The sequence below is a fragment of the Hyaena hyaena genome, unplaced genomic scaffold, assembly GCF_003009895.1.
Source record: "Hyaena hyaena isolate Hyena2069 unplaced genomic scaffold, ASM300989v1 scaffold_19, whole genome shotgun sequence".
Lineage (NCBI taxonomy): Eukaryota > Metazoa > Chordata > Mammalia > Carnivora > Hyaenidae > Hyaena > Hyaena hyaena.
In genome coordinates, this window is record NW_024080651.1 from 772,206 (window position 1) to 799,985 (window position 27,780).

The 27,780-nt window shown below is 50.2% G+C and overlaps 1 protein-coding gene across 1 annotated transcript in view; it reads left to right on the forward strand.

Moving 5' to 3' along the window:
- Positions 1-27,780, forward strand: part of MYO18B (myosin XVIIIB) — a 244,133-nt gene that overhangs the window by 87,608 nt on the left and 128,745 nt on the right. The window contains exons 21-26 of the mRNA XM_039225943.1: positions 4,234-4,299; positions 9,445-9,573; positions 11,555-11,698; positions 12,757-12,846; positions 27,199-27,318; positions 27,628-27,736. Coding sequence (XP_039081874.1) covers positions 4,234-4,299; positions 9,445-9,573; positions 11,555-11,698; positions 12,757-12,846; positions 27,199-27,318; positions 27,628-27,736 — 658 coding nt within the window. The remainder of the gene's footprint in view (positions 1-4,233; positions 4,300-9,444; positions 9,574-11,554; positions 11,699-12,756; positions 12,847-27,198; positions 27,319-27,627; positions 27,737-27,780) is intronic.

Here is a 27,780-nt window from a genome sequence, read left to right on the forward strand (position 1 = left end):
AGAGTCAATAATTTCTCTTCAACAAATGTTTCTCCATCTGTTGTATCCCCTTGCTCAGTTTCCAGAGTATCGAACTTGTTTTTGAAGATTGCACCATTTTTATCACTGGTTTTTCAGGGGTAGGGGAAGAGGATTTATCCAGTTCCTTCCTCCACCATTCCATAAATCTTACTCCTACATGCTACCTTTGTGACTTCATTGAGTCTCCACTCTATCCTAGATGTTTTGATTACCCCATATCCTAGCATAGGCCGCAGAGGATCAGCGAGCAGGTGTGGCTTGCTCAGGGCCACACAGCCACTGAGTAGTGGAGCTGACAAGATCCCATTATCAGAGGGCTGAGAACAAACTCAAGAATCTGATTCGCGGGGGTTGTATCTCCCTCCACCATTTCCTAGCGCATAAAATTTTTGGCAGGTCCTTTCATTAAACTGGACCTTGTCTGTAAAATGGGCATAAAGTCATACCTGTCACAGAGGCTTGAAAAGAAAATGACTTATGTGTAAAGCACCGAGAGCCATGGCTCAGCCTCAAAAGTACAAGAGGAAACCATTTAACCGTTTCCTCAGAACAGAACGGCCAACATTTTACTCAGCATTCCATATGGGGAGGGGCGAACCTCAAATATCTGAGCAATTAGGGTGGGATAGCCGATTCTGTAAACATGCGGGATAAGAAAGAGATTTGTTACAGTAATCCGAATTCTTGCCCTGTCTTCCACCAACTGGCTGCTGGACAGCGATTTACATGGTGTAGAAACGAATGCAATCGCTGATAATTGACCTACATAAGTGCCCATTTCATAAAGTCCCATCTAAGAGTAATACTCATTATGATAACAATAACAGCTTTTAGAGGCAACATCGCTTTATGCATATTCTCCATGGATCATCCCAACACCGTAAGGTCTTGGCAGGGAACCTTATCGCCATATTGTAGGTGAGGGAAGTGAGGGTCAGAAGGATTTTTCAATGCCTGCAGCTGCCCGTAGGCTCTATTTTTGGGGACGTAAGCTTTCTTACCTGTAAAACGAGATCGACGGGAAGGCCTGATCTTCTTGGCTTCGTTGAAAACTACAGGGCTCTAGAAAGGAGGAGATACGGGCAAGAATCCTTGGAGACTGAGTGGCCGTGTGTGTGTGCTTTGGCAGTGTTCGGGGGTGCACCTGAGAAACAGAAGCTTGGTTTACGTTCCGTAGCACCTCTACTAAGTTTTGACCAAGACGGAGCCAGTAGGACTACTTCAAGGTCATTGGGACTAACTCATCAGGTTTATTGAATGCCTTCTACACGCCACGGAGCTCTCTGCAGGAACAGCCACAGAAACTTCTGAAACAGATGTGATCATTTCTTCCTCATTATTCTGAAGACGAACCCAGAGCTCCAAGTAATGTGCTCATCCAAGGTCACACAGCTCGTGAGGGGTAAAACCAGGATCTCAGCCCAGGTGGCTATACCACCCGGTCCTGAATGTTTCCTCTCCCTCGAAACATCTACTCTGGACGCTATGTCCAAGGTCACCTTAGAAAAGTTTCAAAATTTCATGGCTGTCAGTTTCATGTATTTTTCCTCCATCTGTGTTATTTTCAGTCAATTTTTATTTTGTTTTGCTCTTGTGCAGAGAGAAAAGATGCTGTGTTTTGGATATATTGGTTTTTATGCATTTTGCTGCCTATAGCTCCCTTGGAACATTTTTGGCTAAAATGTCGTAAGGGGAACTGCTGAATTTTGGGAGGGGCATTATGGAATGTTCTTCCAGGAGGTCAGAGGAGGAAAATTGCTCCTAGATTATAGTCTTGGACCAGACTTTTAATATGTTTCTTTTTTTAAAAAGTATCTTAGGAAATTTTCCGTGATGCCAATGACCCATGGAATTGAAACTCATCTACTAAATTACACCAGGCCCATAATACCTTTTGTTTCCTGAGTGTGGCAATTACTTTCCTGACAGTTTATTCCAAAAGTAGGCTATGATTTTCAGCGAATGGAAGGTCCATGAGGGGTGGTGTGGAGGCGGGGTGGGAGGGGACTCGCAGGCACAAAAGAACCAGGTGTGACCTGCATTTCTCTGAGCGTACAGATCTCCCCCAGGGTTGTTTCAGACCCTGCAGACCTTGATGACGAAGGAAAATGCCAGTAAGTGGCTGTGCTCTGGCCAATGCCGTGTTCAGGAAGTCTCCCAGAGGGAATTTGTTTCTCCTGCAGGGAGCTGCCTTGCTCCTTCTGTCCCCCTCCCCTCCCACCCCTGTGGGATCACTCGTTTGTTTGTTTACTCAGTCATAGTACGTATTGAGCTCCTGCTGTATGCATAGACCAGTAGCAGGTGCAGCAGAGGAAATAGAGATGAAGGAAACACAGGCTCCCCTCCAGGCTCTGGGTCAAGCACGCGAGGTTGACAGCCATGTCATTGGGCAGTAATGTCTGTGAATGTGAGGCAGAGTCTCTGACAAGTACAGCGAGGGAGAGATGGAGGGCGGGGGCGGCTGTCACAGCAAATGGCAGTGATGCAGCATGTGAAGTTCCTAGTGGCCTGGGGTCCCTCTGGAGCCACCCTGGGCGTGTGAAGTGGAGAAGTCAACGAGGTTGCCATGTGGCCCGATAGATCTTGGTTCTAATTTGGCTCTGTCCACATGTGACTAACAACCTTGGGGAAATGCCTTCATTTTTTTTTAAATTAAGTTTGTTTATTTATTTATTTCGAGAGAGACAGAGACAGCGTGAGTGGGGGAGGGGCAGGGAGTGAAGGAGAGAGAGAATCCCAGGCTCATTCCATGCTGTCAGTGCAGAGCTCAGCTCAGGGCTTGAACTCACGAAACTGCAAGACCATGCCCTGAGTTGAAACCAAGAGTCGGACGCTCAACTGACTAAGCTACCAGGGCACCCCATCATTTTTAAAAAACACTTATTTTGAGAGAGACAGCATGTGAGCAAGTAGAGGAGGGGCAGAGAGAGAGGGAGAGAGAATTCCAAGAAGGCTTCACACTGTCAGCACAGAGCCCCACACGAGGCTCGAACCCACGAACCATGAGATCATAACCTGAGCGGAAGTCAGACCCTTAACCGACTGAGCACCCAGGTGCCCCAGCCTACAATCTACATAATATGAAACGTGTCATTGTAACTATTTTGAAGTGTGCAGATGGGTGGGATCCAGTACATTCCCAGTGATGTGCCACCAGCACTCCAGTCCGTCAGCAGATCCCCTCATCTTGCAAGACTGGAACTCTATCCCCAGCAAACCCTAACTTCCCACTCCCCCCCCCCCCCAGCCCGTGGCACTCGAACTTCTACTTTCTGTCTTCACAATCTGAGTAGTCTATAGGCATCTCGTGTAAATAGGGTCATCTGTCTTTGTGTGACTGGCTTATTTCACCGAGCACCATGCCGTCAGGGTCCATCCATGTCGTAGCAGGTGTCAGAATCTCCTTCCCTTTTAAAGCTGATTAATGCCCTCATTGGGTGTGTGTATCCCATAGTGTGTGAATCCATTCGCCTGTGGATGGGCACTGGGCTGCTTTCACCTTTTGGCTGCTGTGAATAACACTGCCAAGAACATGGATGTACCAATATCTGTTCAAGTCCCTGTTTTCACTTTTCATGGGTATATACCCAGAAGGGGAATTGTTGAATCCTACAATAATTCTAGGTTTAATTAAAAACTTTTTAAATGCTTATTATTTATTTTTGAGAGAGAGAAAGAGAGACAGAGCATGAGCAGGGGAGGGGCAGAGAGAGAGGGAGACACAGAATCCGAAGCAGACTCCAGGCTCTGAGCTGTCAGTGCAGAGTACAACACGGGGCTCGAACTCACAAGCTGTGAGATCATGACCTGAGCTGAAGTCAGATGCTTAACCAGCTGAGCCACCCAGGTGCCCCTCTGGGCTTCATTTTTAAAGGAACTTCCATCTGTCTTCCACAGCAGACACACCCTTCATTTATTCTTGCATCTTTGGGTTTATTCCTTTGTAAATGGACACGGTAATGGCAATCCCCCTTGGGTTGCCATGAAGATGCCAGGAGATGGTGTCCATGAAGGTCCCAGCAGAGTGGGTGGCATACAGTAGACCCTCAGTACATGCTCATCTTCCATCCTCGCCCGGGTCAGGTGGGGCTCAGTTGCTCAGGCTCACAGACACGGGGAGCCATCCTCTTTCCTGGGGCATCAGCCATCCAGCCAACCTGACTCGCGCTTTGGGAGTCCGCCTCACTCTGCCCCTGTCACCTTTCTCCCCAGGCTGTGGAGGAGCTCCTGCAGACCTTGGATCTGGAGAAGAAGGCAGTGGTCATCGGGCACAGCCAGGTGAGTAGAGCTTCCTTCATCTGTCACTCTGTTCATCCCATCAGGGGCCCAGATGAACCCCAACTCTGGGCCTAGTGCATCATCCACACCTGCGGGGTCCCCCACCTGAAAACAGGGCTGGTGATTTTCTGCCCTGCCCACCTTACAAGGCGAGGAAGATAAAATGATATTACGCGGGAGGCAACAGCATTGGGGAGTATCTTTTGTTAGCGATTACTCTCCCAGGGACCTTGTGGTTTGAAAGAGTTCACATCCTGGACCTTAGCAGAAATTTCTGAGCCTCAGAAAGGGCTGCCGTGAAACCCAAGAAGAAGCACTCATCTTCACCCAGAGCCTTGTCAACTTTTACTTTGCAGCCAACTGTACCCCGGCGAGTAGTCCCGGCTGATTAGCAGCAGTCAGTGAAAAGTGACGGCTCTGTGAGAAGGCATGTGACATTAATGTTGGGGGAAATTGCTTGTTTCTTTTTTTAAAAAAATTTAAAAATGTTTTTATTTATTTCTGAGAGAGAGAGACAGCATGAGCAGGAGAGGGAGACACAGAATGTGTAACAGGCTCCAGGCTCTGAGCTAGCTGTCAGCACAGAGCCCCAACGCAGGGCTCAAACCCACGAACTGTGAGATCATGACCTGAGCTGAAGTCGGACACTTAACCACCTGAGCCACCCAGGCGCCCCAGAAATTGCTTGTTTCAAACTGGTGTTGGGCCCGAAGCTTTTCCACCAACGCTTCAACATTTAGAAGAAGTTTAGAGACGAGTCCTGATAAGATTCTATAGCCTCCAAGTTTTCAAGAGGGAAAACACTGTATTTAGGGCTACCCCTTTTGTCTTTGTGGAAGACTCCTGACTGTCTCCGGGAGCAAGTGTTCCGCGGGCTCTGGTTTGGGAAGTAAACTCAAGGACCTGTGGCAGGCAGGGTAGAACGGCAAAGTGTAGAAACAGGAATGGGAGAAAACAGACCACAGGAAAAATTGCCCCCTCCCCCTCCCCCGCTCATCTCCTGATTGACTAATGTCAACTGATAAACACATGTCGAGCACCTGCCATGTCCAGGTGCCATTCGAGGTGCTGGGGAAGGGCTCAGGTTCCCAGAAACCCACCATGGTGGCCTCAATGGCCATTGCTCATTCTGGGATTCCCATCACACTGGCCCTGGAGAGCTCAGTCTCTCATGTAGCCATTGCCCCATTGACACGCATGCCTGTCCTCCACGCCTCTTGCTCCTGCTACACTGTATGGTGGAAACTGTAGTCTACTGCCGTCTCACCCTGATTGATTCCGCTGGCAGTCGGCAGTGGCTGGGACCTCACAGACCTTTCCAGTAGAGGGAATGAAGCTGTCCATTCCTGGGCTCCTGCCCAGTGCTATGCCAGACACTTCACCCAGTGTTCCTCTCTTCCCTCAAACCCTCCTGGGAGATCATTAGTAAATCCCTTCTTCCCAGGTGGGGAAGAGGCACCTTTGGGAAGTGAGCCCCCTGTCAAGGCCTTGAGTTAGCTAGGAGACCAGTTACAGCGCCCATGAAAACCTAGATGGCCTTGAATCCCACAGTCTTCTCCACACGCTGGGTCCTGCTATTTGTTAGTGCAAGTCTAACACGCATTCCTCACACACACGTCTGGATGGCCCAGAATCAGAGCCCTTGTTTTCCAACTCCAAGAACTTCAGCCATGTAGACCAGCAGTGTTCAACATATGGTCTCTGGACCATGGAGCACCCCCTGAGAGCTTACTAGAAACATCTAGAAACATAAACATTCAGATGCCCCCCAATGCAGGCCTAATAGAATCCGTAACCCTGAGGGTAGAACCCAGAAGTCTGGGTTGTAACAAGCCCTCTTCAGGACTCCAGCCCATGTTCAAGTTTGACAACCGCTGGTCTAGATAATTACTCGGTTATTTCATGAATACAAAAATCAGTCTCTAGGGCCGTCTGGGGGCTCAGTCGGTTAAGTGCCAACTTCGGCTCAGGTCATGATCTCACGGTTCGTGGGTTTGAGCCCCGCATCAGGCTCTGTGCTGACAGCTGGGAGCCTGGAGCCTGCTTCTGATTCTGTGTCTCCCTCTCTCTCTGCCCTTCCCCGGCTCATGATCTGTTTCTCCCTGTCTCTCAAAAATAAATAAATGTTCAAAAAATTAAAAAAAAATCAGTCGCTATAAGCCTGGCCGCTATTGTAGAGCAAGGAAAAAAACAGAGGAAGGGAAGTCTTTGTACACATTTTCACACAGTGAGGGCAAGAAACGTAGAAGCCAAAACATCCCAATTATGAACAAAAACAGCACTGTTGTTCTCGACTAATACTTGGTATTCATTAAGACGGCCGTCAGGAGCAAATTAAAGTCCATGTATCCTTTGGAAGCTAGGCTATTAGCCTCTGTGAGCCTCTGTCTCCTCATCTGTTAAATGGAGCCACTGCCCCCCCTTCCTCCCCACCCTGAGTCAGGCTTCTGGGAAACTAGTCCATTGTCATTTAATTCTTGAACGCATTTGTCAGTGGGGCCAGACACTTATCAATAGGATAACATTTGACTTATTAAAGAATGAAACTCCTCTAATCCGGAAAATTACTAGGACGGGAGCTAATTCCCCAGCGGTTGCAGATATGGGAGCCATTGCCATATCAGAATTTTAAACCTTGGTCTTCAGCATTTTTAGAGGCAAAACAGTTTGCATAGCAGTGGGCCCCACGGATTCCTTAAATGTGGGGATGTTGGGACGTTACACTCTGCTTGCGTCTGATAAGCCTTCGGACCCACGAAAGGCAAATCATTTAGATTTTTCTTTGTGATTCTCAGCGTCTGGTACCTTATCCAGGCCTGTGCGGAGAGCCATGACATTTATGAAAAAGGTGGAATCCCACGTGCTGTGGGCCTTCTGGTTGGCAATGTGCTCTTTAAAAGGAAAAAAAAAATCAAGATAAGATTCTGCAGAGCCCATGACTTATTCCCATTCTGTGTATGGCCGTTTCCAATTATCTTTTTAATGAAAGCTTCATACTTAATCAATAGTGGTTGTGGCAGTGCCCGCCGCCTTTTGTAATATACGAACTAGGGCTGTCATCATTTTGATCATTGATTTTTTTTTTATAGCAGCTTTTGGGACTCACTAGCTTGTGAAATTAATACAGTCATTATTGAGACAATCTGATAGGTAATGAGTCAGTCGTGTCTTTATTTCAATGAGGCTAATTGTCTTGGTGGCTCTGGCTGATGGGAAGTGTTCTGTAAAGCCAGGGAAGGTTGCGAAACAGAGTTGGCATGGACCAGGCCTGCGAATTCTCATCTTCCTGTTGAGGAAGGGTTCGCCGTGGGATGGGCGGAGCGGCCACATTACAGCTAATAGGTTTGGGGGAATGGACGATCGATTGAGACCCTTTGTTCACCTGGAATCAAATTGCAATTCAACCCCAAACTTCAGACGTTGGCACTGTAGCAAATGAGGAAATGAGGCACCTCGTGCTGATGTTGAGAATGGATGCTGGTGGTGAACTTGGCTTCGTTGATCGCTGGCTATGCAAGCTGGAGTCAGTTACATAATCTCTCTGGGCCAATGGACTCCTCATACAGTTGTTTTTTTAATTAAAATGGTACAGAGGAGAAAGAGCTTTGAAAAATCTAGATGCCGTGCAAATGTTAATTACATTCAGTGATACCTATAGTCTGGTCTGGCGTCAGACAGAGGGAGATGTTTCTGCTGCTGCCGCTTGCTAGTGGAGGGTCCTTTGGGAAATGCCGTTGTTAGCCTTTGTTTTTTCTTCCATAAAATGGGGGAATCGCAATAACTACCGTATAGGATTATGTACATTCAGTACTTTACCTGCACGTATCAGGTAAGGTGGTTGGTTCTGATCCGCAACATTGATTGGTAATGTCCCTGATGACTTGATAATGTCACTGATAAGATGGAGCCATCCAGTGCCCCTAGAGAAGCAGCACGTCCTTGGGGTGAGAAGTCACATATGGCAGAGAAACACGCCGGGTCATAGAAGTTAGCTGCATGTGGGCATCCGAAAAGCGACCCCTGCCCCTGTCACTGACTCAAGTCCCAGGCCCCCAGGGCATCTTTTCTTTGCCCCTGGGGAGGTGAGACTGACTGGAGCCGCCCTACCAGGCTGGCCCCAGAGCATCAGGCTCTCAGAAAACCCTTCCGCGTGCCCCGCAGTATATGCAAGGCGGCCCCACGGGGTGCCGAGGGGGCATTGATCACTTCGCTGCGGAGCGCCTCCATCCATTATGGATGAGCAGAGAGGCATGGAGATGGAGGACCACAAGCTGTTTTCCGTGAAGATCCTTGAGCACCTTCTGTGTGGGGGGGCACCAGCCTGGTCCCTGCCTCTCCCGGCCGGGGAAGGCAGCCCTCACTCCCTCCACATTCTCTGCCCCTCCTTATAAGGCAGGACCGCGTGTGTCCAGGGCACTGCTTCTGTCAGAGGCCGGCGGCACTTCTCAGAAAGAATGCATGGTCCCAGGCCTGCCACTAAACCCATGGATCCAACCCTTCCTGGGGCAAGGCCTGGGGTCTGCGTCTGCAATTGTGGTGCAGAGATGTTGAGACAGGTCCCTCCTGGCAGCGCGTGTGTGGTTTTTAGGTTTACTTATTTATTTTGAGAGAGAGACAGACAGAGAGAGAGAGAGATGTGGGGAGGGGCAGAGAGAGAGAGAGAGAGAATCCCAAGCAGGCTCTGCACTGTCAGCACAGAGCCCGATATGGGGCTAGAACTCACGAGCTGTGAGATCATGACCCGAGCCAAAACCAAGAATGCAACGCTGAGCCAATGGAGCCACCCAGGCATTCCCCCAGTGACAGTGGTTTGGCAATGAATGTGTGCGTGGTCCCCCTGAGCGTCACCCTACGGTGTTGCTCTGGCTCAGCAGGTGGGGTCTCAGATTTGGCATTTCCAACAGGCTCCCTGGTGGGGACAGCACCACTCAGGGGCACCATGCTCTCAGCATCCAGGGGCTAGAAGAATGGAAAGAGGAGCCGTTAGGAGACAAAGTGCTTTGACAATTGAGACCCTCAGTTGCAGGCACCTGCCATCAAGTAATCTCTGCTGCGCGCAAGGAAAAACTGGGCTCTGAGTGGCAACCGCCTTGCACCTCAGACAGTCTGATTCAGCTGAGCAGGACTCACCTTCTGTTCTTCTAGGTGTTCCTAAAGGCGGGCGTGGCCTCGAGGCTTGAGAAGCAACGCGAGAAGCTGGCATCTCCCAGCATCGTTTTGTTCCAGGCGGCTTGTAAGGGCTTCCTGTCCCGGCAGGAGTTCAGGAGGCTCAAGGTATGGCGGCCGCACTCTGTCACCCCCGTGGAGGTGTGAGGTCCCAGAAAAGCAGCATCCGAGCCGATCTGGGCGCAGTAACCTCGTGCATCTCACACTCGTGTGTGGGCGTGAAGCCCCGCACGGTATTATCAACACGCAGTCTCAGATCCGGTGGGTCTGGGGGGCTCATGGGGCAGGGGGGTGGTCTGCAGGTCTCCCGCGATGGCGCTAGTGCCGCCCGTCCATAGCTACCCCCTCCCCGCAATGGTAGGACCTTCAAGTGACACTTTGCAAGATGGGATGACTGTTTCTAGGACATTGACATCAAATGACCAAGGATATTGGACATGATCTAGATTATCATGGGGTCGTCCAAGCCCTCCTGGGTCAGTTCTGGTTTCAACCTGTTCCATCTCTGGAGAACTTGGCCCTCGCGGGTCAGCCGACAGGGCATGGCAGGACATGGCCACTGAGGCTTCGGGGACTGAAGGGCCAGTTCAGAGCCCGCAGTCCTGAGCCACGTTTGGAGAGCTTTGGAGGCTGCGTTTCCTCCCTGTGGCTTGGGCCATGGAGAAACGTGTGCACGGTCCCCCTGAGAATCACCTTACAGAGCACGGCTCTGGAGACAGTGGAGACCCAGCCCGTAGTGGCTGCATCACGGTGAGATGGGGCCATGTGCGCTGAGTGTAGTTCATGCCCCAGAGTAGCGTTTCAACCAATGCCAGCTGCTGTCACCTCCATAGCCTCATTAAGAAGTGCTACCACCAGCACGTGGTCTCGTTACACCTGCCCCCCTTGCTACACATTACGAATTTATGCGAATTCGTAAATTCAAGCATGTGCTTGGCAAAGGCAGAAGAAGGCGACGACATTAATACTTAAAATATTGTGGGCAAGCCCACTGGCCCACGGCCCTCCAGTAGCTTGTGCCTTAGAATGATTTGGACGAGAGGTTCAGTAGGACCCTGGATTCTGTCTGCATCCAGACTGGCAGGGTTTCAAATCCCAGCCCCACCACCGGGAAGCTGTGTGATATTGAGCAAGCAACCGGAGCTGGCAGTGGGGGAGCATCTCTGTGGCTCAGTTTTCCCACCTGTAAAGTGGGGATGACAATAAGAATGCAGTGAGGACTGAGTCTGTAAGCTGCTCAGCCTGGCGCCCGGCCTGGTGGAAGAGCTATGCCGGCCACAGGGGCAACGTATCTCCTGCCTGGGTACTCAGTAGCGGGTCCCACCCGAGATAGGAATGAATATCTCGGCGGCTCTCAAAGTGCCGTTCCCCAGACCAGCCGCATCATCATCACCGGGGCATTTGTTAGCCATGCAGAGTCTCGGCCCCACCCCGACTTCCTGCATCGGACCCCCTGGGGGTGGAGCCCAGTATCTCAGTGCTTTATCAAGCTCTCAGGCTCGAGAAGCATGGGATTCGTGTTTGAACAACACTTAAAATGATACCTGCCCCTAACCGTCACCTGGCAACATCATCATGGCCTTTGGAGCTTGTGGGCAATTTCAGGCATTTTCAAGGATCAGTTTTGCCTTTCGCGGTGACTTTTGTGTACAAGAGGTGACCCCGTTGTTTGTATACGATTCCCTCCTCCTCCTCTTCTGACTGGATCATGCAGGATTAAATTGCGGTGTGATGTCTGATGCCCAGAGCCCCACTCCATGAAAAGCTTTCAAAAAATATTTCTAATTAAAAACAAGTCTTCATGTACTTTATTTGAGTATAGTTGACACAAGGGGACAGTCTCCGGCATGCAGCAGAGTGATCGGACAAGTCAATACATGATGGTGAGCTCACAAGCGCAGCTGCCATCCGTCACCGGACCATGTGCTTACAATAGCATCGCAAAGCTTTGTAAATGCTTCAGTTACCCAACCTCTTCCACTAGACATGAACTTGCCTTCTCCATCCCCTTTCCCACCCCCTTGCTCTCTTTCCTTCACCTTTACCGGGTGGGGAAGGACCCCTCATGTCTGGTTTCCTTTCCCTGCAGATTCGCCGCCTGGCCGCGCGGTGCATCCAGAAGAACATGGCTGTGTTCCTGGAGGTCAAGGACTGGCCGTGGTGGCGGCTCCTCGGTTCCCTCCGGCCCCTGCTGAGTGCCACCGCTGGGGACGAGCAGCTCCGTGCCAAGGAGGTCGGTCCATGCAGCAGGGGAGGCGCCGGGCAGCCGTGTCCTCACACCCCTGTGTTAACGCTTCCACTCAGGCTCCGCACCTCCACTCTGCAGATTCCGATCTAGAAACGCTCTGCTCGGCACCCCTCGCTGCCCCCTTCTGGATATCACTCTGCCCCCATCAACACAGGCACAGACCACCCTCCACCCCCTGTGCAGCTATACGGTGGGCTTGTGGGCGCTGGACAGAAACCCAGTTACTACCCAGGGGCACATGCGCACTTACTGGTCATCCCAGCGAGTCTTGGTGGTGACATCTTTGTGTCCTTTGTCTCCTTAACCTCTCAGACAGGGGCTCACTGTCCCTTCCGCCTTGGTGGCGCCCACCTTCCACAGGTGACTGTTTTGATTGGTTTCCAGCTTATCCTTGCTGCTGCTTAGTCTTGCAAAATTCGCCAATTCGTGCACATGCACACACAATTCCTTTCTTTCAAACACTAACGGTAGCATACGGTTTATATTCTTCTGCCCCTGGTATTTTTCACCTAAAAATATTTTTTGACACTGATGCCATGTCCACTTGCTCAGAGGTCTTCCCGATTCTCTGTCCACGGCAGCCTCTGACTCCCTTTTGGTGCGCAGTCCACAGTTCATCCCAGTGGTCTGCCGTGGGTGGGCACTTAGGCTGCTCCTAACGACGGTATCGTAAGGATCACGCAGAGCTGCTGTCGGGGTAGTGGTCTTGCGGAGGAGGAAGGGGCCGAGCCCGCCCTCCGAGCCCGCCCTCCCATTCAGCCACACCCAGTCTTGGGTCACCTAACGGACTCACTCTGAGGGTCTGCGTCCCGCCCCTGGACTGGGATGCTCATCCGAGCCTGCTGGCCCCAGGCTTGCGTGAGTAGAGACACTGATATTCAGAAAAGGGGCAAGAGAACGTCCCTCGTGGGGACTCGGCATCCGGGCAGCGTCGCAGACAGGCTGGCAGGACCACACGCTCCGTTCCCTGGGCACGCTCGCCACAGGCGGAGACCCTTGCTCTGAGCTAGGAGGGCTTCTGTTAAGGCGTTTGCTTTTTACAGGAGGAGCTCACGATGCTGAGACAGAAGCTAGAAAAATCGGAGAAGTCACGGAATGAACTCCGGCAGAATGCGGATCTGCTAGAGAGCAAGGTACCCTGTCCCTCCCGTGTGGGGTCCTCTGGGTGGGGCGAGGTCTGTTGATGGACGGTGACAATGTGCCTGGCACTCTGCTAAGTGTTTTACAAAATAACTTCAGATAAAGGGTTTATAAATAACCCCTCAAAATAACCCTGCGGGACATACTACCCTTGTCCCCATTTTACGGAGGAGGAGGAGACGGAGGCTCTGGGATGTTAGGTATCTCCCCACGATCACACGACTAGCATGCATAGCAATGAGATTCAAACCCATATCATCTGATTCCAGAGGGAAGAGTTTCTGACATAAGTCAAAAAAGTACACATTACAAGGATACAAATGATATGTTTGACTATATTAAAGTAATCAACTTCTGTGTATCAAAGCATAAAGTGAAGATGCACCACATACTGGGCAGTGAAATTTGCAACACAGGAAACCGGCAAAGGTATTTGGGCATATAAAGAACTTTCTTAAATCAGTGGGAAAAAGAGAAACACTCTAGTAGGAAAAAAAAATGGGCAAAAAGAGAAATTGGTAGCTCCCAAGAGGAGAACTTTTTTTTTAATTTTTTTTAATGTTTTATTTATTTCTAAGAGAGAGAGAGAGAGACAGCATGAGCAGGGGAGGGCCAGAGAGAGAGGGAGTCACAGACTGAAACAGGCTCCAGGCTCCGAGCTGTCAGCACAGAGCCAGATGTGGTGCTCAGACTCACGGACCACAAGATCAAGACCTGAGCCGAAGTCCGACGCTTAACCAACTGAGCCACCCAGGCGCCCTGAACATATTAATTTGTTAAATGTGCAAGACAGTACTGTGTGTTGAGTAGAGCATATACCATGTGATTACGGTGTAAAGATATTTGCATGGGAATAATAACACCAGATTGGGAGTGGTGATTGCCTCTTGTGGGTGGAAAGGAACATGTGATTGGAGATTACATTGGTGGGGGTGTGCTGAAGTCTTATGCCTTTAGTTGGGTGTTGAGTTCACTGGCTGGGGATGAGGACTGGAGTCAGAGAGTCCCTGCCCCAGGGGACCACTGCAAATTCCAGATTCTAAGCAAATTCACACAGTGTTATGTGAGATGTGGTTGGGGGAGGCTGGGGGTATGGAAGAGCCACTCAGCTCCTGGAAACTTGCTGTTCCGCTGGTTTTTCAGGGCCAGGACTCAAGGAAGTCACTCGCCTGTGGCATGAAATTTAAAGGGGTGCCAAAAACTCAGCAAGATAAATCGTATTTCAATGTGGTATCCTTTAAAATGTAAATTAATGCAAAAAAAAATCTACAATGAGCCAAATACCAAGATTTCAAATAAACAAAGGCTAGGATGAAAGTGAGGGGCAAGTGAGGCAGTCAGCGCTGTGGGATCCTGTCTTCATTTAAATTTTTGATGTTCTATTCATCACGGAATTTTGGCATTAATTTTGACTTTCTTAAATATTGCATTAGAATGCTATTTATCTCAGTCACTGAGTTTCTTGGCACTCCCTGAAATTTTGCACCCTGGGCGAGTGCTTTGCCCGTCTTATCCTTAGTCTCGGCTGACTTTTGAAGCCCTGGACACCTTGCAGGGTCCCTGCTGAAGCTCAAATGGAGCCCCAGTTTTATTCATCCGTTCAGCAAAGAAGTATGAGCATCTCCCTGGTAGCAGGCATTCAGCTGGCCACCTCAGAGGCAGCGAGGCAGGAGGCAAAGTCCCTGTCCTCATGAGGCCTCCAGGCGAACTAAGGAAGACAGACCACAGTAAAAAAATAAGCACACTGCTTTACGGTGGTGAAGAGATGCAGATAGTCAGCAGGGGGAGGTGACAGCGAGGGGGCTGTTTCTGCTTCAGCGGTCCAGGAAAGCTTCCACGGGTTGAGATGGCTGAGTCTAGATCTGAGTCATTTGGTGTAGACATCTATGTGTGGATCTGGGGAAACGAGTAGAAATGGCAAGTGCAAAGGTCCTCAGGCAGCAGGGGATGATATTTGTTGGTGTGGAGCAAAACCAGAGCTTTCCACACCTGTGTGCCTGTGGAGCCCTCAGTGCTGATAATACTGCTTGGTTTGCTAGATGGATGGTGGGGGCTGTCATTGATCAAGCCCATTGATCACAGAACCCATTCTGCTTCCTATGTTGACAGCTTGGCTGGCTCCCCGTGGGGACCTGGAGTGAAGCTTGGGGTGGGGGCTCTCTCTTTTCCACCCCTTTGCATTCTCCTTGTAATCGTGTCCACTCTCCCCACCAAGGGTTCTCTGTCTCCCTCCAACAGACAAGAAAGAGTCAGAGACTCCTGGAAGGGGACCGTCACATCACACAGAGTTAGGAGAGGCAGGGTGGAAAAGGCTACACTGAGGTCTATGCCCTCTTATGGAAAATACTGTAAGGAGGAAAAGACATGACACCCAAGTGTCATTCAAGGCTCAGAGAGCACGCGGCCTGACCTCTCCCGCAGGAAGTAGCAATGCCAGAGCGGCCGATGTGAGAAAATCAGAGCCGTGTGTGGCTAGGAATGTCGGTGACTCTCCTGCAGAGACTCCTTCCCGCAGAGCTGACACGTGATACAGTAATTCATCACAAACTGTCAAGTAGGACGCGGGGGCTTGGGGTGCTCAGCGGCGGGGAGACACTGGGAGAGAGTGACGAGGTGAACGTCATTAGCATCTAGAGCTACAGCTTACGCAGCGCTGGGAGACGGAAGGGAGGCGGCCAGGGTCCCAAGACCTGGACCCAGCATTCAAGTGTCAGCACCTGCTCCATACTCTACTCAGGCTCTTTGTGTCTCTCTATCCAATAAATCCTCTCATTTCTCCACATGCGGTGCCTGGAGGAAAAATAAGATAAACTTTCAAAACTAAGAAAGGCAGAGGAATGGGAAATAAGAGGTGGAAGGGCATATAAAATGGGGAGAAGACTTAGGAAATAGAGACTTACCGTGAGCCTCGGACTCGCTCTCGCTTCATAGACTTTGCATGTGCTGTACCCTCTGCCTGGAATATTTCCCTCCACGCTCCTCACCTGGTTAATGCCTGGTCATCCCTTGTCACCCAGTTCAGGAGGTACTTCTTCCAAGGAGCCTTTGTAAACCCTTGAAAGATGGGTTGGGCCCCTACGATCTGCAATCCTGGGCCCTGAGCTTCCTGTTACTGCGTTGATGGAGGTGTTCTAACCCCTTCTGGGATGCCTGTGTCCCCACCTGGTGAGGCCCCAAGGGTGGGGGGTCTATTTTGTTCTTCACACTGGCCCAGCCCCTGCTGCAGAATAGACATCCAACGGGCCGATGAAAGTGTGAAATGTAAACCGAAATGTTGACGCTGAGCTTCCTAGCAACCAAAGCAAAGAGGGAAGCAAGCTATTACGTAGACTTGTTGTCCCCAGGTTAAACACACACACACGCGCACGCACACACACACACACACACACACACACACACCTGTTGCTTGAGAGAATACTACTTTTTCTGGGTATTGAGATATCATAGAAGTTTCTTCTATGAGTCCTCGTGAAAGGCAAAAGTGACATGGCAAAGTATATCCTCAGTGATATTCATCCAGGAATTAGAAGAGGGGGTATGTAGGAGGGCTTTTGTGGACAATGCCCTGAACTGCAAGCCAAGGGCGGGACATCAATTCCCTAAGAAACCCAATTAGGCGACAAAATAGAGTTTTACCCGGGAAGCACATTCTGGTGACTGAGTGTTATGATTTCTTTCCCCTCTCTCCTCTTCTTCCTCTTCCTCTTCCCTCTTCCTCCTTTTTAAACTTTATAGTAAGGTCCAACATACAAAAAAGTGCACAAGGTGTAAGTATACGGCTCCATGAATTTTCACAAATTGAACACACCAAAGCAATCATATGGAGACACAGAACATTCCCAGCTGCACCCCCCCCCAAATCCCCCGCATAGCCCTGTCCGCCACTACCTCCCCAAGGGTAACCACTAAACTGACTTCTAGTACTATAAAGATTAGCTTTCCCCCGCTATTTCTGAACTTCACCTAAATGCAATCACATGTGTGTACCTATTTGTTTACTTTCTTTCATAGAACATCGTGACATTCCTCCGTGTCAGGGGCGTGGCTGTGCCTCATCCATTGCCTCTGCTGTATAGTATTCCATCATGTGTATAGAGCTCTATTCCTTTTACTCTAAATGAGAATTTGGTTGTTTCCAGCTTTAAATGGTTATGAATAAGCCTGATGTGAACATCTTTCCACATGTCTTTTGCTACACGCGTCATACATTTCTGTTAGGAATGCACTAGGAATGGAATCGCTGGGTTCTAAGTTCTTTCTGTATTGGGTTTTAACCAATACAAACAATTTGTTCAAGTGATTGTATCAATTTACCCCTCTTACAGCAGTGGGTGAACATTCCGGTTGCTCCACACCCTTACCATCACTTAATATTGTCCTTTCCATTTAGTGACTTACTGGTGTGGGCGCCCCATGATCCCATACCGTGATTTTAATTTGCGCCTTTTCTTGTGTTTTTGGCTACTTGTTATTCTCTTCAGTGAAGAGGTCTTCCAATGTCTCTTCGCCATTTACTGCTGCTTTACTTATTCATTTGTAACAACTCTTTACATACTGTGGATTTAAGTTCAGTTGTTGGATGTAAGAGGCACAGACCTCTTCCTCCGATCTGTGGCTTGCCTTTCTGGCTGCAGTAATTGGAATTTGTATTTTCTGAAGCTCTGAGTCTCTTCAGACCTGCCAAAGGGCTAGGAAGAGGTCAAGGACTCCAGAATTCCCAAACCTGCATCAGCGGGAATCGATATACTTCTTCACTTTCATTCTGTATTGTATTGATTTTCTGGACGCCCATTATTTTCCATCTTTCTGTTTCTCTGGAATTGCACTGCGGTTCCACAATGCCTGGCGTCTTACACGAAAAAATGACAGCACTTTCTTTTGTTCCGTGATGGTGCATCTTATAATCAGAGGCAGCTCAGATTGGGGGAAACGTAGCATCCTGGGGCCCACGTACGATTTTATTTGAAAAGACTTTCTTTCCTCTCCACCAAAAAGCCACTTTGATATAAATATATTTTTACGGTTTGCTTTTATACTTTACAGAACATCAGGATCCCCTGGGGGGGGGGCTGTGTACCTTAGAGCTTCCCCACCCCATTTCCCGAGGGTTTGACCCAGGAGGAAATCTCTGGGAGGGGAATCTTTCACTGCCTCTTTTAATGAGCCCCGAGGTGAACCTGAAGGCAGCATTGTGCCACACGAGACTCGTGGTTCTCATACTTGCAAGCATGTCAGGGTCCCCTGAGGGTGTGTTAGAACATGGTGTGCTGGCCCCCAGCCCTAGAGATCCTCAGCCCAGAGGCTCGGGGCGGCCCTGGAGACTCTGCATTTCCCAAGAGCTGTCAAGTGATGCCTAACCCGCTGCCGGTCTGGGGTCCCCACATTGAGGCACAGATAGAAGGGATCCCCTTCTATGCAGTTCTACGTTCTTAGAAGAGTTTGTGTGAGCAGGTGGGAGGCAGCCACTCCTCAGGGCCAAGGCCAAGACGCCCCTGGCCTCCCATTCACGGCCTCCGAGCCCCGCCCTCTCGACTTGGCTGGCAGGGGGAAACAATTGATAGAAATGTTGCTAAAACATGTTGTGCCTCATCAGTGGAAACTCCATTTGACGAGGCTTATTAAAAACACAACATTATTGCAAAATGATTTAAGTGCTTCATTTGCGAAGGAGCAGAAGAGGAGATGGGAAGCCTCCGGGAAGCTGGCTATAAATATTCCTCAAGCGTGCAAAATCTGCCCGGATGCAAAGTGGGGTTTTTTATGTTCACAAGGAGGCGGGACTTGTCTTCTTCTGGGGACTTCCTAGGTGGCTGCAGGAGCATGGGGGGGGGGTGAAAACGCCAAGGGGGTGTCCTCTTCCCTCCCTGGAATATCTTCTAGGTTTATCTCCAAGAATTCAGTTATTGTAAAAGACGGGCCTGTGCACTCCGATGTTCGGCCTCGTTAGCTTGACAAGTTTTCGCTTTTTGGTAAGGGACGGCCCAGAAGAGAGAATCCACCAGGGTATGCGGGAACTGGGGAGTCAGGGCAGAAAGCCCGTTGGAGTTTGGCCCCAGACGGTCATGATGTGTGGCCAGCAGCTGGTCCCCAGGAGGGAAGGGACTTTCCAAGGGTCATGCAGTCAAGTGGTGACTGAGTGTGGGACAGATACCGGGTCTTCTGACTGCTAGTGCTGGACCACACACAGTGCGCCCTCTGGGGATGGATGCGGCAGCTCCGTAATCCCCAGGGGAGCGAGATAGCCTGCTTGCCTGTCTACCTCAGGGTGTCAGGTGCTCTAGGTCTTGGCTGCTGGGGCATGCTGGGAAGGGTGTCCTTCCGGCGGAAGCTGGATACAGAGGTCCTGTGACCGCAGTGTGGGTGTAGTCACAGATGACCACTGTGGGGTCAGCTAAGGCCCCACAGAGGAGTGCACAGCTAGAATGCTCTGCGTGCCTCAGTTTCCCCATATAAAACTCCAGGCCATAATGTCTTCTCTACTTGCTTTGTAACACAAATGAGGAAGCCAGGGACCGTGCAAGGGATGGGTATGACAAGCCACCTGGTATGTCCGGTCCAGGAGCAGAGGGTGGGTCAGGATGGTGGGCTTTGGATGATCATTGCAATGGGACTGTGGGCAGCCTCTTCCAGACTCTGAGCCTACGTGTCGTTGTCAGCAAAATGGTGAGAGTGATGTTCCACATTCCCCTCTGCAGGGTGGTGTGAGGAGGTGCATATGAAGTAATTACTACAAGGGTGCCCGAGTGGCTCAGCTGGCTAAGCGTCTGACTTCAGCTCAGATCATGATCTCATGGCTCATGGGTTCCAGCCCCGTGTCGGGCTCTCTGCTGTCAGCACAGAGACTGCTTCAGATCCTCTATCCCCCTCTCTCTCTGCTCGTCCCCTGCTCATTCTCTTTCTCTCTCAAAAATAAATGAACATCTTTTTAAAAAGTAAAGTAATTACCGCTAGTGCTAACATATATGTGATCGCATCTTGGCTATTTCTATACTCCTCAAAGCATTCAGTGCCCACTGCACGAATAAATGAAATAATTGGATTTAGTAATGCAAGGAATATTTTAATGAGCAACATGTCTGTGCCAGGTGCTGTTGACACATCCTTCACCTGCTTTATCTCATTTTACCTTCAAATCAAACCATGAGGAAGGTGTTGCTCGTACCCCCATGTTCTGGATGAAGACAGTGAAGACTAGAGAGGTAAAGCAATTTGTCCAATATCACACAGCCAGTGAGTAGCAGAGCTGAGCTTTGAGCCAGGGACTGGGTGACTCCAAACAGACTGGAGAGAGGAGGAGGAGCCTGGAGCAGCTCATCCTTTAAGATGACCTGGAGCCAGCCAGGTGACACGGTGGGAAGGCCATGCATGCCAGGCAGAGGGCACAGCAAGAGCAGAGAGTGTGGGGACCTGGGCTGGCACCCACCGTCCTCACCATTGGAAGGTCTCCTATCTGGGGGGAGGTTTTGGGGTAGGGTCAGACCCTGAGGCTGGGCTAGATCCCAGGGGCTGTGAGAGCCATGTGAGATGTTTGAACTCCATCCTGAAGGTGGGGGGGCAGAGAGAGAGAGAGAGAGAGAGAGAATCCCACGGAGACTCCCAAAGTGGGGCTCGAACTCATCAACCGTGACATCATGACTTGAGATCCAAAGTCAGGCACTTCACAGACTAAGCCACCCAGCTGCCCCTAAAAACCATTTTCAAGATAGGATATGTGGGTAACAGCATCAGAAAGGTTATTTCCTCTTTAAGAGGGTGCTATGGGACCCTTGAAGTCCCCTTCTAAAGCTCATGAAGGCCCATAACTGCCTCTTCTCCCCCCGAGGCCAGTCAGTGATGTGTCATCCCGCGTGTCCCGCTCTGACACAGTACGTGTCCCCTGGCGCACCTGCAAACGTGGTCCCCATTCTCGCCGACGTGCCAGAGGCTGTCTGCCCCTCCCTCCCTCCTTGGCTCCTGTGTACATTATTAATTCGCTCAGCATATATTCTTCGAGCCCCCAAGAGGCGGTTGGAAGTGAAGGCTAGGAGCTAGGAGTGAAGGCTCCAGAGCCAGGCTGCCTTGAGTCCCATCCAGCTCTGCCACCGGCCGGCTGTATGTCCCTGGGTGAATGTCCGCGTCCTGGTGTCTCAGGTCCTCATCTGCAATGTGGCAGTGTCAGTGTGGATGTGAAAGTTCTGTGGGTACCCTGGGCTGGACCTGTGCTAAGCCCTGTTTAGGGTAGTGATTATTATTATTTTTATTCAATTTATTTACGTATTTCGTGAGAGAGAGAAAGAGAGCAGGAGAGGGGCACAGAGAAAGGGAGAGAGGGAATCCAAGCAGGCTTCACACTGTCAGCAAAGAGCCCGACTTGGGGCTCGACCCCACAAACCATGAGGTCTTGACCTGAGCGGACGTCAAGAGCCGGACGCACAACTGACTGAGACATGCAGACGCCCCTCTGGTCGTGATTATTATTAAGGTGACTATTACCATCACTTAGGAGCCAGCAGTGTACCCAGCTGGGACAAGAACTACACAGGGTAGTGCCTGAACGGGTGCCCAGAGTGAGTCTCTGGGGAACCCTGGGGAACCCTGGAGCCTGCCAGTAAACTGGAGATTTGCTCTGGGTTTCCGCTAATGATCCAGGCAGCTTTGGGGGCAGAGAGCGTGAGATTGAAGCCGCGGCTTAATCTCCTTGACAAGCAAACAGCACCCCAGCCAGCTGGCCATGCAGTTGGACAGACCCTCTGCCTATTTATTTATTTTCTCCCCACCCCCTCTTTTTCTGATTTTCTTTTTCATTTTTTCTCTTAATCACTCAGGTTGATGGGGATGGGACTTCCCTTCCCCTAAGGCTCCGTAAAGTTCCCTTGGGTCGTGGCGCCTCGGGGGGGGGGGAGGGTGATCTTGCCTTTGAACCACACCCAGCTGGCTGTTTCACCTCCCTTCCCCGATCCATACCTCCCGGTCTGCTCCAGGCGCACCAGGACTCCTGTACTGCTGGCCCCCGGCATCGAGTCAGGTGGCAGATGTGGGACCGGATGGCATTGTAATTATGAGTCAGGACTGGGATTCAGGCTGCCCAGCTGGACTCCCCCGTGGGACTTATCAGCCACGACCTTGAACAAGTCATTTCGCCACTCACTGCCTCAGTTTTCCGTGCTGTGAAAAGGGAATGACAAAAATCCCCACCTCATAAGGCATTTGACAGGCGTAGGGCAAGAGATTAGCATGTCTCTCCCAGTGTCCGATTAGTATGAGCTATTTCTCCTGCAGTGGCTTTTTTTTTTTTTTTTTTACATTTAGTTATTTTTGAGAGACAGAGACAGAGCACAGGCGGGGGAGGGGCAGAGACAAAGGGAGACATAAAAGGTGAAGCAGGCTCCAGGCTCTGAGCCGTTAGCACAGAGCCCGACACAAGGGCTCGAACTCACAAACTGTGAGATCATGACCTGAGCCAAAGTCAGACGCTTAGCTGACTGAGCCACCCAGGCGCCCCTCCTGCAAGGGCTTCTAATGAACCAATTCTTTTCGTTACATTGAAAAGTACAGGAACACAGTGAAAGGCCACCGCCTGGTCTCCATAGACCAGATAATTTGGGGAGTTTTAAGAACTCTTGAATATAAGAGCCAAGCACAGGGCTGGGCTCAGACACGGGAGTGCTCCACGTGTGGGCTTGTCTCCCCAGTTCGACAGGAAGATTCTGGAACACATTCGGTGCTCACATACTGAATTACACGTGACAGTGACAGCCCAAAGGGTCACGTATGTGCTCAGCATTTAACGCCCGTCAGATTTTTGTTACCGTCTCCCTCAGGCTGCAGTTGAAGCCAGGGCACGGGATGCATATTATTTCTATTTGATTTGATGCAACATGCACTGCAAATTTATTCATGTCTGTCCCCTTCTCTCTGGCAGACTTTTGGAGTATTGTCCCTAAGTAGAGAGAGAGTTTCTGATGATTTGGCTTAAGTGGTGAATCCAGGGAGGCTTTCAGAATAATTTCTAGTTAATTGGTCCTTGAGTAATCTGCAAGGACCCTTCTTGGTTTGCAAACCAGGCTCTCCCCTCGTTAAATTGGTTTTCATTTTGCATTCACCTAATAACTCTGGGCGTGGTGCCCACCTCTCACCTCGGTGGATAAAGCCCTTGGGCCCCGAAACCTGGGGAGGGAGAGGGATTTGTGGGAAGCAGGGAAGATCGGGAGCTCCTCATCTCTGTGAAAGGCGTCCGTCGTTTCCCTAATCTGAAAGGACTAATTGTCCTTTGGGCTCTGGACTTGGATTGTGTAGAACTCAAAATTAATGCATTAAATTAATTTTGTGCTCCCTTTGCTCAGGCTGATCAGCACAAATTAACTCTCACACTAATTGTCTAAGGCGGAGGGAACACGATCCCAGTGTTCGGGATCGATGCTGGTCGCAGGGACGGAAGGCAGGGCACCAGGGGCATGATCGGAAGTGTCCCTGGGTTCTACCAGCCTGTGCCCAGTGCCCACTGTGACCGACCCGTTCCCCAGCGCCAGTGCTGTGTGTGCCCGCAAGGAAGCCTAACCCGTCTGACGCCAGGTGTGAAGCCGAGATGAGGAGGAGATTCTGGCAATTTCTATAACAGCAGTTCTTTTTTTTAAAGTTTATTTATTTATTAATTTTTTTGAGAGTGAGAGAGAGAGAGCACGAGCAGGGGAGGGGCAGAGAGAGAGAGAGGGAGAGAGAATATCAAGCAGGCTCCACGCTGTCAGCGCCGAACCCAACGTAGGGTTCGGACCCACGAACCTCAAGATCAAGACCTGAGCGGAAGACAAGAAAGAGCTGGGCACTTAACTGACTGGGCCACCCAGGTGGCCCTATGGCCATCATTCTTAAACTCGGTCATGCTTGAGAACAACCGTGGAGTGTGTTGAACTTCAGACCCCCGGATCCCGCCGCAGAGATTATGGTGTGGGCGTTCTGGGAATACTGGACTTTGCATTTTACCAACCATCCCAGGGGGCTGCAGTGCAAGTGTTTCCCCAGAACACTTTACAGATGACAGCGTGAGGAACAGGAAGAGGAAGTTCCACCGCCAAGACAGCCCAGTGCACCCCTGGACAGCCCCTGGCTTGTTAGGTGGTGGCTGTTACTTGGACTGGAGGGATCTGGGCTCCTGTCCCAGTTCCGCCGCTCACTTGCTGTGTGGCTTCGAAATGCTCCCCCCTACGCCTGTTTATTCCCCTGTTTCTATTGCAAGGCACAGATAGGTCTGAGCATTCGCTGGTGTGGTCTTCAAGACAGGAAGCTGATGGGCTGGCAGGTGTAGTAAAAGGTGGATGACATAGAATGTGCGGAGCAGCAACTGGTTTTTTTGCAGCTCCGTTTTGGGGGACTGTTGTTTTAAAGATATTTATTTTGTTCTGAGCTCTTCTGATTACGGAGATGCACCTCAAAGAAACCAGTGTCCCTTGTGAGCCCATGCCCTTCTAGGAAAAAAGAAACAACCCCTATTAACAGTTTGGGAGCACTTTTTCTGTACAAGTACAAACAAAACAAAAACAAGAACGTGCCAAACATCCTATTCTGCACCTTTGCTTTTCTCCTCCACCATTGGCAATATATCTTGGGGTTTTGTTCATGTCAAAACATAAAGATCTTCATCTTCCTTCTTCATGGGACAGAGGCATGGTTTTTGAGATCACCTGTGAGCTAATGGTCTAATGGTATTGATGGGAAAGCGCTGGGGGGGGGGGCTGGATTCCATGCTGGAAGAGCCACTTAGTGTCTGTGACACACCCCACAGTCACTCCTTGGTGCCACACCCAGTGAAGCCTGCAGACATCTTCTGTGATGACATTTGTGGCATCAGATGGGAATGCAGAAGGACAATAGACATTCCCTAATGTGGTGCATTTCACAGCTCAAGAGAAGAAGGGATTTGTCCAAGGTCATGCAGTGTGTCTGGACTTGAACCCCATGCCTTACATCTATTGATTTCTTTTCCTTCCCCATCTCTCTTTTTTTAAAAATATTTTTAAAAATTATATTTATTTCTGAGAGAGAGAGAGAGACAGCACAAGCAGGGGAGGGTCAGAGAGAGAGGGAGACACAGAATCTGAAACAAGCTCCAGGCTCTGAGCTAGCTGTCAGTACAGAGCCTGACGCGGGGCTTGAACCCATGAACTGTGAGATCATGACCTGAGCCGAAGTCAGACGCTTAACCAACTGAGCCACCCAGGCACCCCTTCTTCCCCGTTTCTTGACTTTGACCACTGTCCCCGTGGAGGGAGCCTCCGTGTCCCGAGCAGCCCTTCTGTGTAAGCTCATTTCTAAACCTCTAGGTCAGAAACAGTCCGCTTACCTGGTTCTCGCCTCACTTGCTTTGGCTTCGCCTTGAACCTGGAAGGCTGCATTTTGGGGCAATAACATATAAGCCTTGACCCATTTGGTCATTGATGGGGAAAAAAATAGTTGGTGCAAGTGGGAATTCATTAAAATATAAACATTTTTTATTTTTGCCTCTAAACATGACCACAACTCACTCTAGTTCTGAGGAAGGACCACAGCCTTCAGAGTATGAGCACTGGGTCCAAGGCCCGTCTCTTCCTTTCTTAAACCACGACCCTAATACACGACTGTGCAGTTTCCAGTTTTGATTTCATGATTCCATTTGCCAGAGCAAATGGCAAAGTAGTTTGAATGCAGAAGCCTAATCTTTAAATTCTTTTTTTAAAAATAAGTTTTGCACCTGAAACTATTTGACAAAACCGATGTATTTTAATTAGAGTTTTAACAGTTTGGGGGCACCTGGATGGCTCATGTTTGTTGAGCGTCTGACTCTTGATATCTGTTCAGGTCGTGATCTCATGGTCGTGCGATCCAGTCCCCTTTTAGGGTTCGGGCTGAGCATGGAGCCTACTTGGGATTTTCTCTCTTCCTCTCTCTCTACCCCTCTCCCTCTTGCACTCTGTCTCTCATTCTCTCAAAAATAAATAAACATTAAGAAAACAAATTTTAAGAGTCTTTTAAAATGTTTATTTGTTTTTGAGACAGAGAAAGAAAGAGAGAGTAGGAAGAACAGAGAGAAAGGGAGACAGGATCCTAAGTGAGTTCTGTGCTGATAGCAGAAATCCCGATGCGGGGCCTAAACTCATGAACTGTGAGATCATGAGCTGAGCTGATGTCGGAAGCCTAACTGACTGAGCCACCCAGGCACCCCGTGAATTTTAAGAGTTTTAAGAAGCAACTCACTTGTATTATTTTTTCCAAAGCATTCCATTTAGTTTTCATGGAAACTCCTTGCCTGGCCGTGGTTTATAGGTATACGTAACAGATAATTGAATCAGAAATTACAGCAGGAATGTGACAGGCATAAATGGGTGGGGAACACGCACACTGGTCCCGGGGTGCATGGCTGTCCCCTCACGGAGGCAGATAGACCACAGGGAGTCACAGAGAGGTTTCCTAGCTGACGGCGGTCCGATGTGGGGACACCTTTGTGCCTTACCAAGGCGAGCCTATTGGTCTGTCCAGCAAGATGGCTCGCTGCAGGATGGGTAAGGAGAGTTCTTGCTAGAACAACTTTTCTTTTTATAAACTTTTTTTTTTAAGAGAGAGAGTGAGCAGGGGGAGGGACAGAGGGAGAGAGAGAATATTAAGCAGGCTCCCCACTCAGCGTGGAGTCCAACGTGGGGCTCAATCCTGCCTCCCTGGGATCATGACCTGAACTGAAATCAAGAGTTGGACGCTCAACCAACTGAGCCACCCAGGCACCCCTAGGATAACTTTTTTTTTTTTTTTTTTTTTTTTTTTAATGTTTTTTATTTTATTTCTAGGAGAGAGAGAGACAGCGTGAGCAGGGGAGGGTCAGAGAGAGAGGGAGTCACAGACTGAAACAGGCTCCAGGCTCTGAGCTGGCAGTCAGCACAGAGCCCGACGCGGGGCTCCAACCCACGAACCGAGAGATCATGACCTAAGCGAAAGTCGGACGCTTAACCGACTAAGCCACCCAGGCGCCCCATAGGATAACTTTTTTTTAAGTGAGCATTTACTATGTGCCACCACGGTGCTAACTTTATGTAGATGATCTCATTTAATGGTCAAGACAGTTCTATAAGTTATGCCCCACTCCTTAAAGCTGAGGAAACCAAGAATCCGGTAGGCATCGTGCATGGTTCAGGGTCATACTGCCAGTGAGTATTGGGCCAAGAATTCTAACACGTCAAGACCAGTAATTCTGATGACCACAGTCTGAACCACCTCGTTACATGGAGCTGCCATTTTGCCACGAGAGCCGGTGACTTGTCCAGGGGTGGTCCTGCGGAGGCTGCCTGGGGGGAGCGTTGGTGCCCCCTCACACGAGTGACCCTGTTTTAACCCTCCCTTCCTAGATTGCCGAACTGACCACAGAGCTCGCCGATGAGCACTTCAAAGGGGACGTGGCCTGCCAGGTGCTGGAGACAGAGCGGGCAGAGCGGCTCCGCGCCTTCCGGGAGGTCCAGGAGCTGAAGGTGGGTGGCCCAGACGCGGTGGCGAAGTGTGGCTGAGCAGGGCGGCCAGGAGCCATTGGGTCCACCCTCCTCCCTGTCTGCTCACATGGGGGAGCAGTAAGCCTATAAGCAAGGCGCGCTGGCTTACCGACTCTCATGTTCAAGGTCCCGGAGGACATTCATGTCTTCCTAAGCCTTGTCCTTGGAGGTGCCCCAGATGAGAACCTTGTAGGGCGTAGACAGCCCTGGGTTACCCAGCCGCCGTGGGGGAGGTGGCCAGGCCCAGGCTGTCTTGGGCTCCAGTTTCACAGCCCACAACCTTTCTTCCAGAGCAAGTATGAGCAAGTCCAGAAGAATTTGGGAGAAGTGCAGAAGCAGTTGGAGGAAGCCCAGCAGAAAATTCAGATGAGTGAGTTGGAAAGGAGCCACACGGGAGGAGGTAAGCAACCCGCGACCCTGGGGGTTAGACAGGGGTGGGAAGAT